Raw genomic sequence first — 17457 nt, forward strand, 5'->3', positions numbered from 1 at the left:
ACTGCTGCTACTGCTGCTGTAAACAGCAACTATTTCACTTTGGAGCCAGGGGCAGGAAGCTTCTCTTACTCTTGCCATTTCATCTCCAGCTAGTATCCTTCTGATGGCAGAACTGAACAGGAAACCAGGAAATGTCCAGCACCTAGTGTAGAATGGACAAAGAAGGGTGAATGTAGGGCTGAGAGATAATAGGTAAATTACCAGTAGACCTCACCGGAAGTAAATAATGATGTAAAGTTAAGCAGGAGTGTACCTATATTTGTGTGTGTATGTATATTATTTTTTCTTTATTTATACAAGTACTAATTTATTATACACACTGTTACATGCTTTGATGTTTGTTTCATTTGTTTGACTTCAGTTGTTTTATATTAGCTCATGAAACTTCATAATTCTTTTTATGGTGGTAGAGTATTTTATTCTATGAAATATGCCATGATCTATTTCACCAACCCCCTACTAATGGACATTTAGGTTGTTTCTGGTATTTTGCAATTATAAATAGTGCTTTACTGAAAATTGTTATGTGTATAATTTTGCACACATGACCATATTTATAGGATAAATTCCTAGAAGAAGAATTGCTATATTAGATAGTATGAGTTATTTGTAAATTGTAATTATCATTTATAAACTATATGGCATGTCTTACCAATATACTTTTTGTTCATTCAGTGTTTGGCTCTCCACCTATATAGAAATGCTGGAAATGCGAGGTCATATTGTAGAAACACAGAGTAATCACAGACAAGGCCCTAAAATGTAGAATATGGCAGTGGGAATGGGCATTGAGATTTATCTGTAAGTTATAGGAGAATACAGCTTTTATCTGGGGAAATGATAGAAGGAAGGGAGGTGGAGATTCAACAACAAAAAGCCCTAGTATGAAGAATACATATTGGAGCTGGGGGAGTAGAAGAAGGAAAAATAGAATAGAGAGAGAAATTGTTTGCCTAGATATCATTCGGATACCCAAAAAAGCCTGAAGCCCATGAAATTCAATACAACTGAAAATGCCTTTTCATAAATAGAAGAATTGTTTCTATAATGACTATTGATATTTAGAGATATTTTCAGGCCATTCCCTAGCCATATCTATCATTAAAACATATTTGCTAAAAAAATAAACTACATAGAAAGATATGAATCTTCCTTTACCCTTTTCCAGAGATAATAGTTTTAAGTTTGGTATGATTTCTTTAACATATATATACCAAATGCACACATACATATATACACAATATTTTTCTTTAGTAGAGAAGGTTTAGGGGCACCTGGCTGGCTCAGTTAGTTAAGTGTCCAGCTTGATTTTGGCTTAGGTCATGATATCAGGATTGTGATATTGAGCCCCATGTCACGTTCTGTGCTTGGTGTGGAGCCTACTTAAGATTCTCTCTTTCTCTGCCCCTTCCTCCCTCCCATAAAAAAATCATTAAAAAGATAAAGGTTTATCCTATATATATTGTTCTCTAATCTTCCAAATCTCCAACTTCAAAAATCCAATATGACATGGCTTCCTTTGCATGTAGACATATTCTTTCTAATGATTGCATACTTCTATAATATGTAAGTATCAAAATTTATTTTACATTCACAGTTGGTGGGTGTTTTCAGGTAGTTTCTAATTTTCATCATTTCTAACAATGTGACAATGAATGTGCCTTAGTTTTCTGTAGTTCAGAATTCTGTTTTCCTTAGCCTTATCTCATGCTTCCTATAAACAATACCTACGGTAGTAATGAGTTTGGAGGCAAAAAATACCATTCACTATGGAAACATATTCCTATGTAGAACCATTTCTTCTTTGGAAATACTTAAAATGTTAATTATTGTTTATTCAATAACTATAAAAGGATGGCTTTTGTGTTATTTTCAACATGATGGGCCAAAGTTTTAGCTGCTTTTGTCACATACTTGGAATTTAAAGTAAGAAATGTAAACTTTATGTAGTAAAGGTTATTATAAGGGTGGAAAAGTTGATGTATGGGAAGCATTTTGAGCTTCTCTGAGAACCAGTAAGATGTAATACTGCTTAAAATACCAATGCAGGGCACCTGGGTGGCTCAGTGGTTGAGCGTCTACCTTTGGCTCAGGTTTGTGATCCTGGGATCAAGTTTTGCTTAGGCTCCCTGCAGGGCCTGCTTCTCCCTCTGCCTATGTCTCTGCCTCTCTGTGTCTCTCATGAATAAATAAATGAAATCTTAGGGCAGCCTGGTGGCTCAGTGGTTTAGCGCCACCTTCAGCTCAGGGCCTGATCCCGGGGACCTGGGATGGAGTCCCATGTCGGGCTCCCTGCGTAGAGCCTGCTTCTCCCTCTGCCTGTGTCTCTGCCTCTCTCTCTGTGTGTCTCTCATGAGTAAATAAATAAAATCTTAAAAAAAAAAAAATGAAATCTTAAAAAAAATACAAATACTTGTAGATTTCCTTTCACAAAAGTCCATATTGAATGTAAAGCATGTAGGTATTTTCCTTGATTACTTTATCTCCTGAAATTGATGACGGTTGGTTGTGGAAGTTGTAGAAGTGTGGGAGGAAAACTGCTAAGCACTGGCTATAGCACAATGGGACTCATTTAGGCTGTGAATCTGATCCTACCTCCAGCATAGTCCAGCATTGAGACCTAGTCATGCCACTTTAACTGTACCCAAGTCATCACACATTCACCTTTTAATTGAATGTAGAGCTATCTGCTTTATTTAATAGTCAATCTGTTGAGTTAGGATGACCTGAGATGAAAGGTGAGGACTGTAAAAAACTTGCTGTTCTTATAATTAGGATGATTCCAGGGATTAGGAACGCTTAAGTGTCTGGGACATATCTGTAAGGTTCATTATTATGCCCTTTCAAGAAGACATCAACTAGTGAAAAAATGGTAAGAGAAAAGCTTGAGAGAAAGATGAGACACAGGTTTTTTATTAGATTATAACTTCATCAGGACATCAGAGTTTTATTTATCCTCAGACTCACTAAATACTACCATTCCTTATTTTTTTCTGTGAACCAAGAAGATAACAATAATAATTAATGGAAATTCAGATAAAAGGTAGTATAAATATAAAAATTATTTGTGTTACTCTTAGGAGAATTCAAGTTAGGATCTGGCTTATATTTATATAACATATTCTGGCTCATTGTTCTTATTTAGTCTTTATGAATTCAAGTTCATTAATCCCTGGAATTTCTCCTGTAGCTCTTTTATTTATTTAAGTAATCTCTACATCCACCATGGGGTTCAGATCAAGACTGTGAGATCAAGAGCTGCATGCTCTTCTGACTGAGCCAACCAGGCACCCCTGCATAAAAATTCTTTTTGAGGGCTTTCTGGATCACCTTAGTTAAAATTATAGCTCACTTCTTATTGTTTTCTATTTTCTTTATCCTCCTTCCCTGCTTTGTTTTCCTCCTTACATTTGTCACCTTCTACTTACAATATAAATACAGTCTCTCCCTTTCTTTCTTTCCTTTTTTTATTTTTTTTTTTTGTTTATGGTCTATCTTCTCTACTAAAGTGTAGTCTCCCTAAATGCAAAGATTTTTATTTTTTATTTACCACTATCAGTGCTTATAAATAGCTACCCAGCTTTCTAATTTCTAAATTCAATTTATAAAGAGTATTTAGTAAGAAATTTTAATTTTTGAGAGATACCAACCTTGTTTTAAATTTTTTGTAGTGAACTCCGACTCATCTGAAATAGACACATTTGGAAAATTAATATCTCTGTCTTTTTCGTTTTTGTTTCTTTGCTTTTTTTTTTTTTAAATTTGTTTATTCATGAGAGACACAGAAAGAGAGGCAGAGACACAGGCTGAGGGAGAAACAGGCTTCATGCAAGGAGCCTGATGCGGGACTCCATCCCAGAAATCCGGGATCACCCTGAGCCAAAGGCAGACGCTCAACCGCTGAGCCACCTAGGCATCCTATCTCTATCTTTTTTGAACTCTTTCTTAAAAATATTTTTTAAGGATTTATTTATTTTAGAGAGAGAGAGCACACACAGGAGGACGTTGAGGAGAGGAGAGAGAGTTCTAAACAGACTCTGCTGAGCATGGGGCCCACCACAGACCTCAGTCTCACTACCCTGGGATCAAGACCTTAGTGGAAATCAAGTCAGTCAGACACATGAATGACTGTGCCACCCAGGGACCCCTCTTTTTTAAAATCTTATTTTATGGAAGACCTATGCTTTCTTGCTCTTATCCTCTCAAATCAGGAATTTATTCCTGATCAGAACTCAATCCTTAAGGCATAATTTGGAGTCTGCACATATTAAGTCCAGTCATTTGCAAATTTCTGGGTTAGTAGTGATAATTGATTTTCATAGTGATGTTAATAATGGTGATTTTGATGTGCCTTAAGTTCCCAAAGTCTCTCCTGAAAATCCTGGCACAGTGGGAAGCAAATTCAGGGAAGTAATGATGGGCATGTTCTCTCATAAACTATCCAGTCAACAAATCCCTATGTAAAATGAGTACTTACAAAACTTGAATAAAGAATAATATGAAAATGATTAAAATCTTATATGTTACCTTAGTATTTCAAATGGGAAAATATTGTTTTGTAATATGTGTGAAAAGGTGTTATTAGGAAAGTACTTAATATCTCTTTTATTCATTTTAGATAAGATGGGAAAAAAACATCACATTGGGGGAACCACCAGGATTCTTACATTCTTGGTGGTGGTAAGTATCTTTTATTCCATTTTTATTAGATTGATGATATATTGCAGTGGGCTTGCACTATACTTGTTTATGATTTCATGCTTCTTTTTTATTTATTTACTTTTGTTTTCTATAATTATTTTATGAAAGATAGCACTTTAAAAAAGTCAGGCTCAAAACCAGATTAGTGTTCTTTAACTTAAAGGTACTACTGTTGAGTCAAGATGGAATTGAGTTTGATATATGGAATCTCCTACTGTAAGTATGATTCTGTATTTGTCAGCTCAGGCTGCCATAATAAAATGCCATTGACTACATGGCATAAGCAACATAAATTTCTTTACTCACACTTCCGGAAGCTGGACATCCAAGACCAAGCTGCTAGTATGGTTTGTTTCTGGTGAGGACTTTCTTCTTGGCTTTTAGACCCCCATGATCTCATCTAAACCTAAGGATACTGAAAGTGGAGGTAGTGGAGAATTTTTAAGACACTGAAAAGTAGTAAAAAAAAAACAAACCATGAAATAGTTCAATATAGATTCAGGGATAGAACTGTGTAGGAACACAAAAAAGACCATTAGACTAATTGAAGGCCCAGTTGATAACAACTTAGAAATTTCATTGTAAAACCAGTATGCCCAAATATGTGACTTTTCTGCAGCAGCATTGGCAGTTCAGGTGTCTGCATGGACAAGCTAGGGTAGAATGTTCTTTTGCATTTCTTCAATTACAAGCATTTTCTGTTCTTATTTAAAAGGAAAATAACAAAAGTGCTCTCCTTGTGCCATGCACATTGTTTCCTTGGTATGTTATTTAATGCCTTCATCTTTTTAACCTCTCTCCTGGAAACATGCCTTACTAGAAGTTCTGTGGTGAATGGAACCGCACTCGATCAGTTGTGGTTGTGGGTTTCCCTTGTTTGTCTCGCATATGTATGGCAGGAACAGGTGCAGTCCTTTGGCTCAGAGCTGTTCCTGTATTTGGATCAACGGTTTATTGCAGTTAAGCACTATCACTGTGCTGTTTTCCTGGGGTTTAAGACTGAGCTCTTATATATTATAAAATTCAGTTTTTCATTTTACATAGTATGTATTTATGATACCTAGATCTAGATTGTAAAACTTAGCTGTTTGCTGAATGTAGTTGAGTCTCCTCTTCTGTGGGCCTTAAATCTGGCAGATGCTTGATCTTTTCTTGTTGTTGTTAACTGTTTCAGAGGTCCCTTTGATTTTCTTTCTTTTTCATTAGAATCTTTTTTTTTAAGAGCAATTTTTAATAGTTTCACAACACAGTTAAGGGGAAGGTATGGAAATTTCCCATATACTTTCTTGCTCCAAATAGGCATAACTTCCTCCATATTAACCATCCCCCGTCAGCATGGTACATTTGTTACAGCTGAGGAACATACAACTGACACATTCATAATTACTCCAAGTCCATAGTTTACATTACAGTTTATTCTTGGTGTTGCACATTCTGTGGGTTTGAACAAATGTATAATGACATGATCCATCAATATAGCATCATACAGAGTATTTTCACTGCCCTGCCCTAAAAATCCTCTGTGCTCTGCCTTTTCATTTCTCCCATTTTTACACCCCTCCCTTGGCAACCACTGGTCCTTTTACTGTCTCCATGGTCCTGCCTTTTCCACATTTAGTTGGAATCATAGTAGGTAGCCTTTTCATATTGGCTTCTTTCACTTAGCAATATGCATTTAAAGTTTCTCCATGTCCCTCCATGGCTTGATAGCTCATTTATTTTTAGTGCTGAATTATATTCCATTGTCTGGATGTACTGGGGTTTGTTTATACATTCACCTACTGAAGGGCATTTTGGTTGCCTCCAAGTTTTGGTAGTTATGAATACAGCTGTTATGAACATCCATATGTAGGTTTTTGTATGGACATATCATGTATGTGTAAATATCAGGGAACATGATTGCTAGATCTTATAGTAAGAATATTTTTAGTTTTATAGGAAATTGCCAACTGTCTTGCAGAGTAGCTGTACCATTTTCATTTCCATGAGCAATGAATGAGAATTCCTGTTATTCCGCAGCTTTACCAGCATTTGGTGTTGTTAGTATTTAAGACTTGGTCCGTTCTGATGGATCTGTAGTGTCATCTTTTTATTTTAATTTGCATTTCCCTGATGACATATCATGTGCATGTGGAGGATCTTTTAGTATGTTTATTTGCCATCCATATATCCCTTTTGGTGAGGTATGTTTTCAGGTCTTTGGCCTACTTTTTAATCAGATTGTTTTGTTATTGTTGAATTTTAAGAGTTCTTTGTACATTTTGGATAATAGTCCTTTATCAAATGTGTCTTTTTCAGATTTTTTTCTCCCAGTCCATGTCTTGTCTTCTCTTTCTTTTGACATTGTCTATCACAGGTTTTAATTTTATTGAAGTTCAATTTATCAATTATTCCTTTTGTAAATTATACCTTTTTGTGTTGTATCTAAAAAGCTCACCCCATAATGAAGGTCATCTCCTTCATTTTCTCCTGTTATCTTCTAAGAATTTTTTTTGTGGTGAATATAAGGTCTTTGTCTAGATTTGTATTTTTGCATGTGGATGTCTAGTTGTTCTGGTACCATTTGTGGAAGAGACTATCTTTGCTCCATTGCCTTTACTCCTTTGTCAAAGATCAGTTGACTGCATATGTAGGTCTTTTCTGGCTTTCTGTTCTATTCCATTGATGCATTGTCTGTTTTTTTTTTTTCTCACCAATACCACACTGTCATATATTATAAGTTGGATATTATCAGCCCTCCAACTTTGTTCTTCTTTAATACTGTGTTGACTGTTCTGGGTCTTTCCTTCTCCATGTAAACTTTAGAATCAGTTGTTGATATGCAAAAATATCTTGTTAGGATTTTGATTGGGATTGCATTGAATCTATAGATTAAGTTGGGAAGAACTGATATCTTGACAATACGAGATGCCTGACTTTTTAAATCTGTAACTCTTTAGAGCTTCACTTTATCATAGGTGCTGTAGATTAGGGATTCGGGATTATCATAAGGGTTACTTTTTCTCTTTAACTCAGGAAGCTGTTAATGCTGTTAAGATCCAGGTGAATAGTATAATGTGTATTCTTCTAGCACTTACTGCTTGCCCATTTTGTCAAATGCAAGGTCCCTTTTGGATGGACCAGTTGCAATTTTGTGAGTTCTCACTTCTTTTTTTTTTTTAATAGAATATTTGAAAATGGAGTTGTCCTGTTGTTTAAGCTTCTTCATCAAATATTTACAAAGTATGAAACTATGCTGCCCTCAAGGAAATAAGTATAGGAGAGATAAACAAAGTATTATAACTGAGGTATATACTAGTTATAATAGCAATTCAGGAGGATTGCTTACTTCAGCTTGTAAGATTTAGGAAAAGCTTTATAGAAAAAGTGAATCTGAGGTGAGCTGGAAGTTGAATGAAGGGAGGATATTTTGGTTAAGGAATAGTTAGTATCAAGTCTCAGAAGGAATGATCATAAATCCAAGAAATGACTGGTAACTTGGCTCAGTTGAATTGTAGGTACAGTACTATGAAGTGATAGAATATAAGGATAAAGACCAGGGCAGAGACCAGACTATGAAGTCCTGAAGTGCATCAAAAGTTTTAGATTAAAGCATGAAGATTTTAAACACTGTACATGACATGATTAGATTTGGGATTTTAGATATTCACTTGGCATCAACATAGAAATGGATTGAAGAGAGTTGAGAACAGAGATAAAATCTAGTTATAAGGCAAGTGTAATTGTAGTTGAAAGGTGATAGTAAACAATAAGTAGAATAGTTGGGATGTGAAGAAGTTTCCTAGGTTTTAGATTTGGGACAAACAGTGATATCATTGACTGAAAGAGGAAATATAAAAAGAGCAATAAACTTTGGAGGAAAGGTCATAATTTATCTTGGACAGGTTAAATTTTGAGCTGCCTAACTGACATTCAGATAGAAATGTCCTAATACAAAGTCAGAGAGAGATATGCGTCTGTAGCTCTGAGACAGGTCCATATGGTTTGAAAATTCTTAGTGCAGACCATACTATAGGCGAAGAATGTTTATAGATTCAATGGCTCAGTGTAATAAGTAAGAGCAGGGCCTGAGTTTGGAATCCTGAGGAAAGTCAACATTTAAGCCTGGGCCGATGAAGAGCAGTCTTAAAGGAAAATAATTGGAGAGGAAGAAGAGTAATCAGGAGAGAATAATGTATGGGAACCAGGTAGGACATTTAATGCAGAGATTAAATTCTGCGGCAAGTGTAAGTAAAAGGATCCAGAGATTTTCCTGAATTGGGAAGGAAGGTGAACTTTGTGGTCCTGAGTTTTTGTGGAGTGGTGAAAGTGAGATTCAGAAAGCTGCTCTAAATCATTTTCTACCTCAAGGGTTGCTGAGAGTAGCTGAAGGGTGTAGTGGCACATGGAATAGTTCCAGGATTAACAAAAGAACAGGACCTAATATTTTTCTTTTTAAAATAGAATAAATTTGAGCATGTATATAGATGAGATGAAAAGAATGGGGAGGTTAGAGATGTATGAAAGAGAAATAATAGGGCAGCCCGGGGTGGCTCAGCGGTTTAGCGCCGCCTTCAGCCCAGGGTGTGATCCTGGAGACCCGGGATTGATTCCCATGTCAGGCTCCCTGCATGGAGCCTGCTTCTCCCTCTGTCTGCGTCTCTTCATGAATAAATAAATAAAATCTTTTTTTAAAAAAAGAAAGAAAGAATATGCACAAAAGTGGAGAGAAATGCAGGGAAACTGAGAGGCAAGGGGCTTGGAGAGGAGGGGTGATTTCTGCCTTTAGTATGGATAGTGGAAAGTAAGTGATTTTATTTTCTGAAAGTTTTTCCTTGTTCAAATGTAATTTCTCTTAGCACTTTTTTTCTTTCCCAGTTTGCACTCTGCCCAGCGCTATAGTATTTCTCATGCTTCCCATGTTCATTACTTGTACCCAGATCAAATCTCCTTTGAAAATGTATTTCCCATTTGTATTCTTTAATAAAAATTCCCAATGCTTCCATGAATTTCATAAATAGAAATGCCAAGAAACTTCTTTCTCCCGAAATTAATGTCTTTTTCAATTTGTGTAATTTAAAAATAGACATTTCTTAAATCTTCCTATTAAATGTTTTAATGGCAGAAATTATGCTTTATTCTTACTTAATTTTATTTTTTTTTAATTTTTTTTTTAAATTTATTTATGATAGTCACAGAGAGAGAGAGAGAGAGAGGCAGAGACACAGGCTGAGGAAGAAGCAGGCTCCATGCACCGGGAGCCTGATGTGGGATTCGATCCCGGGTCTCCAGGATCGCGCCCTGGGCCAAAGGCAGGCGCCAAACCGTTGCGCCACCCAGGGATCCCAATTCTTACTTAATTTTATATGTAAAACACTTTTGGAAATAACTTTGAGCCCATGTATTTTTATCCTGAAATTAAATATATCTGACATTGCAGGGAAATTATACTAATAACTAAGATTATCATGAATTCAGTTTTTTCACTGGGAATGGGAAGTCAAATCTTATAGTACACTAGCATTCTAATGGTTTTAGAATCTAATGGATGACATCAGGTTTAGCTATGCATGTGAAAACAAAAGCACTGAATTAGCCAACTGGCTCACTAGAATGGTATAATAATTATCATCGGCAGACTGGTTCTTACTCCTCTTGTATGTCTTGCCTATAATAGATGTTGCATAACTAATTATTTGATTAAGTTAAAATAGAGTGGGGGGATGGGTTAAATAGGTGATGGGGACTAAAAAGGGCACCTGTTGGATGAGCACTGGGTATTGTATGGAAGTGTTGAATCTAGTATTACATTGTATGTTAATTTATTGGAATTTGAATAAAAACTTTTTAAAAAGTTAAACAGCAATATAAGACAATGCAGGTGACAACTAAAATGGGAGTATAATCATGGTGAGAAGGCAATAAAAAGTGTTAGCGAGAGAGAAAGCAAAGTACATAAATGGTTAAGTTATGAAGAAGAAGTAAAAGGTATCTGGGAGAATAGGAAAAGAATGAAAAAATAGGAAAATTTGGTGATGAGAAGACATTGTAAATAACATGGAATTTTCCACTAAATATGAAGGATTAGAAATGAAACTGGGACTAATTTTACTGTATTAATAGGGAGATTTCTTTGTTTCTTGCCATACTAGTTATGAGAATTTTTTAGAATATATTTTTAGGACCTTTATTCTTCTTTTAAAAGTACTTTTGCATATATCATGTCTTCTATCTGTATTAAAGCTTGTAAAATACACAACAGATATTATTTTCTCTCTTTTTACACAAAGAAACTAATGGAAAAAAACTATTTTCTCAAGGTCAGATTTAGAATTAGAATTGAAATTTCCTGAATTGTAACCAGTGCTCATCTCAGTAACAGATGATATTTCTTCAACACAGAGCAGAATTTAGTGGCCCACTATTAATAAGACATTAATTACAGTTCCCTTTTGAACATCCTGAGTGGCTAATTCTAGACAGTAGATAAAAATGGGACTCAGAAAAGTCGTCTCTTCTGAGTCTGGTCTATATTGAGGCATCCATGCATCACTGGCAGCTGCATGTAGGGTGAGGGGGTGGTTGCCATAGGATACTCAGGAAATGAGTTGGAGTATGAGGGTCAAAGGTAGGGTAACAAAATGTTTGCTGTCTTATCTAGGACAGGTATCTACTACACTTATAAGAGCTGACACTGCTTGGACTGCCAAAGCTGCATAACCTTGCCCATAATCAGCATGAGCCATCTTGAAGTGAGAACTCTTTAATACCATATTCACATTAGAGGTAAAATGATATAAGAACTAAAAAGTTCAGGTCCAGCTCTGCCACTAATCAACTGTGTGACCTCTAGGCAAATTATTTAATCTCTTTAAGCTTCATCTCTCTCATTGATCAAATAGGCATAATAATGGAAGATTAAAAAAATAATAATGGGAAGATTAAATGCTGAATGTGTAATGCTTAGTATATGATGCTTGAGTTTAGCACAGAAGCTATTTTTTTTTTTTTAGCACAGAAGCTATTTTAATGATACTTTAAAATATGAATTTATCATTAATCCAAGAGTATTGTGAGAATTTTATGATAGTGGGACAAGATATAATGCTTGCATCTTGTAAATTATTAAATAATGCTAAGGAATAAGACAAGTACATGTATTTGGAAGTTTTAAGGTGATGAACAGGTACATGTACATTTTATATAAAACCCTACTCTTATGTAAGTTAGGAATAGATAGTTATCTTCAGTATAGATTATGAGTATGTAAGATTCTTTGAAAATATTTTTGGAGCCAAAGAGAAATAACTTCCTTAGCTATTAATGATTTGAAATTATGGTAACATGGCTTGCTCAAAATTATATATATATCCTGTGGTTTTTGCTTTTTTCCTTCTTTTTTATTTTTATTTTTTCAGAAAGTCCTGAATGTGGCCAGTGGATTAAGGTTATATAATTATGTTAGCATCCAATCTTCTGGACCCCTCTGGCATGTTTATTCACCCTTGTAGACATTTCTGACAACTATTTTGCTTTCCTTACTTCATAGAGATATTGACAGCTAGTGAAATCATTTTCACTCACATCCTCAGAGTAGAAGAAAAATGGTGTTTGGATGAGAATCCTCAACTTGGAAATCTTGTGTTTTCCTTTGATTTATGTGGGGAAATTTTTAATAATAATAAATGGTACAAGTACAAAGATATTAATATTTTGCAGGTTTTGATTCCTGTGTTTTAGTCTCTGAGTACTTCATTTTTAAAAATTCTTTCTTTCTTTCTTTCTTTCTTTCTTTCTTTCTTTCTTTCTTTCTTTCTTTCTTTCTTTCCTTTTTTTTCTTTTCTTTTCTTTTCTTTTTTCTTTTCTTTTCTTTCCTTTCTTTCTTTCTTTCTTTCTTTCTTTCTTTCTTTCTTTCTTTCTTTCTTTCTTTCTTTCTGAAAGAGAGATGGAAAGAAAGCAAGCAGGGCAAGTAGCAGAGGGAGAGGGAAAAGCAGACTTTACGGTGAGCATGGAACCCCACACGGAGTTTAATCTCAAAACCCTGAGATCATGACCTGAGCCAAAATCAAGAGTAGGTAACTTAACTGACTGACCCCTTTAACTACTTCATTTGTAAAACACATGTTTTTCACTTGTATCTGCTTAGAAACAAAGAAACTGTGTAAATCTAAACCATTACTCATAATGATGAATCTTCCACATTTCAAAGATTATATTTTTATATCAAACTTAATAGATGTAGAGGTGAGAGCAAATGAGAAGCTCCTTAGCCGCTTGCATTTCTGGTTGTGGAAAGAGGAAGTCTGTGTCTTTGGAATGATAGAATTATCTGCCCTCGGTCCTAATGAGAATCAAGGAATTAGTTCAGTGGGACCTCAAAAAAGCTACTAAAGAAGTCAATGAAATTCTTCCAGCTAAGAACAAATCAAGTATTGTTACAAATCTCACCTACTTAAAAAGCCTAATTTCTCCTCTAAGACACAAGTCCACATTTTCATATAAGTGTTATATTATCATAATATCAGCCAAAAGCATTTGCCCAGAATATTTGTAAAGTCTTGATGACATATGAGATGTAACTTCTTCAGAGTGGTATTTAGGTGCTATAGGAAATTGAGATGAAATTTTGAATTCAACTCATCACTAGTTTTGGATCCACAGTCACATACAGCCATTGATGCCATGGATTATATCTTTTTTTTTTCTTTTCTGCAGGATATGATGTAGCATATTGCATAGATTTTGCATTAATATATATACTTGAAGTATTAGAAAAAAATAATAGTTTAAAATTTTAATTTATCAAGGTTTTATAGTGGTCTTTAACCTTATTTTCTAAATTAGCTAAGTGATTTGTCTACTGTCTCACAAAGCCAAGCATGGATTAATTGCAGAATGTGAACTCATGTTGATCACAATGAAGCTTTGTTGTTATGATATAACTAACATAACATAATTTTTTCAAATATTAGGATGGTATTATAGCAGTCCCAATATACTGTATGATCAGCTAAATAGTGCAAACACATAGGTTGAATTTTCTAGAAAAGATAAACTTTTGAAGTATATTTCCCATCTGTGATCACTTCTTTTTTTTTTTTTTTTTTTTTTTTCTGTGATCACTTCTTAGGTGAAAACATACAAATACTTATAAAATAAATGAAATGTCTTTAACATGAATATCATAGCTCGAAAAATAAATTTTTATTTAATTTTTAAACTAATTTTGTACTTTGAATTTCATATTTCAGATTACTATTATTTTTTAAAAAGATTTTATTTATTCATTCATGAGAGACACAGAGAGAGAGAGGCAGAGACACAGGCAGAGGGAGAAGCAGGCTCCATGCAGGGAGCCCAACGTGGGACTCAATCCTGGGTCTCCAGGATCAGGCCAGGCCCTAGGCTGAAGGCGGCGCTAAACCATTGACCCACCCAGGCTGCCCTATTTCAGATTATTTTTACTTAATTGTGAAACTCTGCTAATGAGTAGGGTTTTTTAAATTGAAATTTTACCTTATTTTTATAATGAGTATTCTTTATTATTAGTATCTCATAGTTTTCTGGTAGCCACCTTAGCTATATGGTCTTTGAAGTGATGGACTAGAGATTCTGAATACACAAAATATAATGAACATTTGTTTTAGTCATGTAAAATGGTACCTAGAAAGGCTGGCTAGGGGTAAGTTGTGTTTTTTCCCCTCAGTTTTTTCAAATTGTGGCAAAATGCACAAAACATAAAATTCACCATCTTAACCATTTTTAAGTATTTCAGTGTTATTAAATACATTCATAATGTTTGTAACCATCACCACCATCCATCTCCATAACTCTTTTTATCTTGTGATACTGAAACTCTATATTCATTAAACAGTGACTCTCTATTCCCTGTCCTTCCAGCTTCTGTCATCCACCATTCTGTTTTCTTTCTTTATGATTTTTGGCTACTATACATATCTTATTTAAGTAGAATCATATAGTATTTGTCATTTAGAGACTAGCTTATTTCACTTAGCATAATATCTTCGTGGTTCATCCATGTTGTACATATGTTAAAATTCTCTTCCTTTTAAAGGTTGAATAATATTCCATTGCATTTTTATACTATATTGTCTTATCCATCAGTGGACCCTGGGATTGCTTCCCAGTTTTAAATGTTGTAAATAATGCTGCTATGAACCTGGGTGTATAAATATCTTTTTGAGATTTTTAATTTCTTGGGGTATAAACCCAGAAGTGGAATTGCTTGATCATATGGTTAAATTTATTTCTAAGTATTTTATTCTTTTTGGTGCAGTTGTAAATGGAATTGATCTCTTAATTTCTCTTCTTGACAGTTCATTATTGGTTTATAGAAACTTAATGATTTTTGAATCTTGAATTTATATCCAGCAACTTTACTGAATCCATTTATTTAGTTCTAACTTTTTTTTGGTGGAGTCTTTAGTAATTTGAGGCTTCTCCCCTACCCCCCTTCTAGCATCTAGCTCTAAAGGTTTGTCAAGTTTATTGATCTTTTCCAAGAACCAACTTTTGATTTTATGGATTTTCTCTGTTGTTTTCCTGTTCTCGATTTCATTGATCTCTGTTCTGATCTTTATTTGTTATTTCCTTCTACTAGCTTTGGGTTTAATTTGCTCTACTAGTTCCTTAAGTTTTAAAGTTAGGTTGTTGATGTGAGATCTGTCTTGTTTTTTAAATATATTTATAACTTTAAGTTTCCCTCTAAAATTGCTTTTACTATATCCCATAAGTTTTCATATGTTGGGTTTTCATGTCATCTTTAAGTATTTTTTTTAATTTCCCTTGTGATTCTTGTTTGATTCATTGGGAGTTTGCATTAATTTCACAAATTTGTGTATTTTTTAGTTTTCCTTCTGTTATTCAGTTCTAACTTATTCCCACTGTGGTCAAAGAAGATACTTTGTATATCTACTTATCTTTTCAAATCTTGAGACTTAATGTATGCTCTAACTTATGGCCTATCCTGGAAAATGCCTCAATTGCATTTGAGAAGTTAGTTTATTATGTTGTTTAATTGCCATTTCCTTTTTATCTTCTCTCTGGTTGTTTTATCCAGTACTGAGAGTGAAGTATTAATATCTGTAATTATTATTGTAGAACTGTGTATTTCTCTTTGGTAAATGTCTTCAAAGGATATGTATCTTGATCTTTATTCAAGGAGATCATACATGGGTAATGTAGGATTGTCAGAAATAAACCACATATAAAGTTATCCCATTTTATTAAATTGTTTTATTATCCCTCATCTTGATCTTGTAAACTTTTGACTCTGATTAAATCCATACAGGGAAACCAAAAAATAGAAATAGAACAGTGTTACTATTCCAGGGTAAAACCTCAATTTAATTATATATGTATAAATAATCATTTATTTATAGTTATTTAATAACTTTTAGGATGTAATCTAATTATAAATTAATGGTTCTCTTCCAGTCCACTTTGTAAGAAACATTTTAAAAATAATAGGGATCCCTGGGTGGCGCAGCGGTTTAGCGCCTGCCTTTGGCCCAGGGCGTGATCCTGGAGACCCGGGATCGAATCCCACATCGGGCTCCCGGTGCATGGAGCCTGCTTCTCCCTCTGCCTATGTCTCTGCCTCTCCTTCTCTCTCTGTGTGATTATCGTAAATATATAAAAAAAATAAAAAAATAAATAAAAATAATGTGAAAATTTTCAAGAGGGATCTTTTAACATTTGCTAGAAAATTAGTGAATAAGAAGAGATATTAAGGTATTATAATTCTGCACATAATATTCTATGATTAAACTTAATACAGTTTAAAGATTACCAACCATTATGAAATTTTGGTTTAAAAGCTTTGAAGTTTCTTAAGAACATGAAAAATAAGAATAATTGCAATATACTATAACTCATAACACACTAGATGCAGGTGGAAAATTTTTAGCTGTATCTTTGTATATCTGTAATTCTTGTACTTTTTATACTAAAAGGGAGATAGGAAGGCCAAGCACAACTTTTAACTGATTTCCTTCTCTTAAAAGAATTGAAGTTTACTCAAATTATTTTTTCTTTATTCTCCTTGTTTATTGTAGAAACTTAAAAGGAAATTAAATGCCAATGTTCAATCATTCATATTTTTCACCTTTGAAGGTAATCTTATTTTACTGAACTCATTGTATTATAACGCCTACAGAATGTTTTCTTCTATCTGGGGAGAGAGAAATTCAGACTGAGTCTTTAAGGGTCAAACCAAAGAGGCCAGGTTTAATTTACCAAGTTTTTATTGTACCATCGTTACCTGTGCCCTTGGTACAATGACCTGCCCTAACAATATGTATGCATATTAAGCTTTTATACAAGCTAATCACAGTGTTGATTATATTATTGCTAGTATGCTTACTCTATGTCATATGTTCTGTTTGTTATATAATTTAATTTTCTCAACAACCCCATTTTATAGAGGAGGAAATTGTGTTTCTGACTTGTTCAGGCAACTGGAGCTAGTAATTAATTGGCAGGGCTGGCTTCTGTCTGAGATGTATCCTATTCCAAAACCTGTGCTCTTAACTACTTGATTTAATCTACTTTGCAATTTTTATAGAGTGAAAAATGTATAATAAAAAAAGATTTCTGTTGATCAGTATAATTACCTTTGTTCGTTTCCAGTATTTCTAGACATTTGCTTTCCTGAGTTTTCAATCCTTTGGTTATGCTCATTTTTAATTTTACAGATGAAAGAATCATCAGAGACATAAGTTTTATAAGCAGGGTAATTATTTTTTCCCAACCAAT

At 34.2% G+C, this 17457-nt stretch overlaps 1 protein-coding gene across 4 annotated transcripts in view; it reads left to right on the top strand.

Annotated features, from left to right (window-relative positions):
- The window catches only part of SSBP2 (single stranded DNA binding protein 2), a 285052-nt gene that overhangs the window by 85058 nt on the left and 182537 nt on the right, over positions 1-17457 (top strand). For all 4 annotated transcript variants that reach the window (XM_041753163.1, XM_041753161.1, XM_041753164.1 and 1 more), the window contains exon 3: positions 4619-4680. In XM_041753163.1, the coding sequence (XP_041609097.1) occupies positions 4619-4680 (62 nt within the window). The remainder of the gene's footprint in view (positions 1-4618; positions 4681-17457) is intronic.

The sequence above is a fragment of the Vulpes lagopus genome, chromosome 4, assembly GCF_018345385.1.
Source record: "Vulpes lagopus strain Blue_001 chromosome 4, ASM1834538v1, whole genome shotgun sequence".
In the NCBI taxonomy this organism is placed as follows: Eukaryota; Metazoa; Chordata; class Mammalia; order Carnivora; family Canidae; genus Vulpes; species Vulpes lagopus.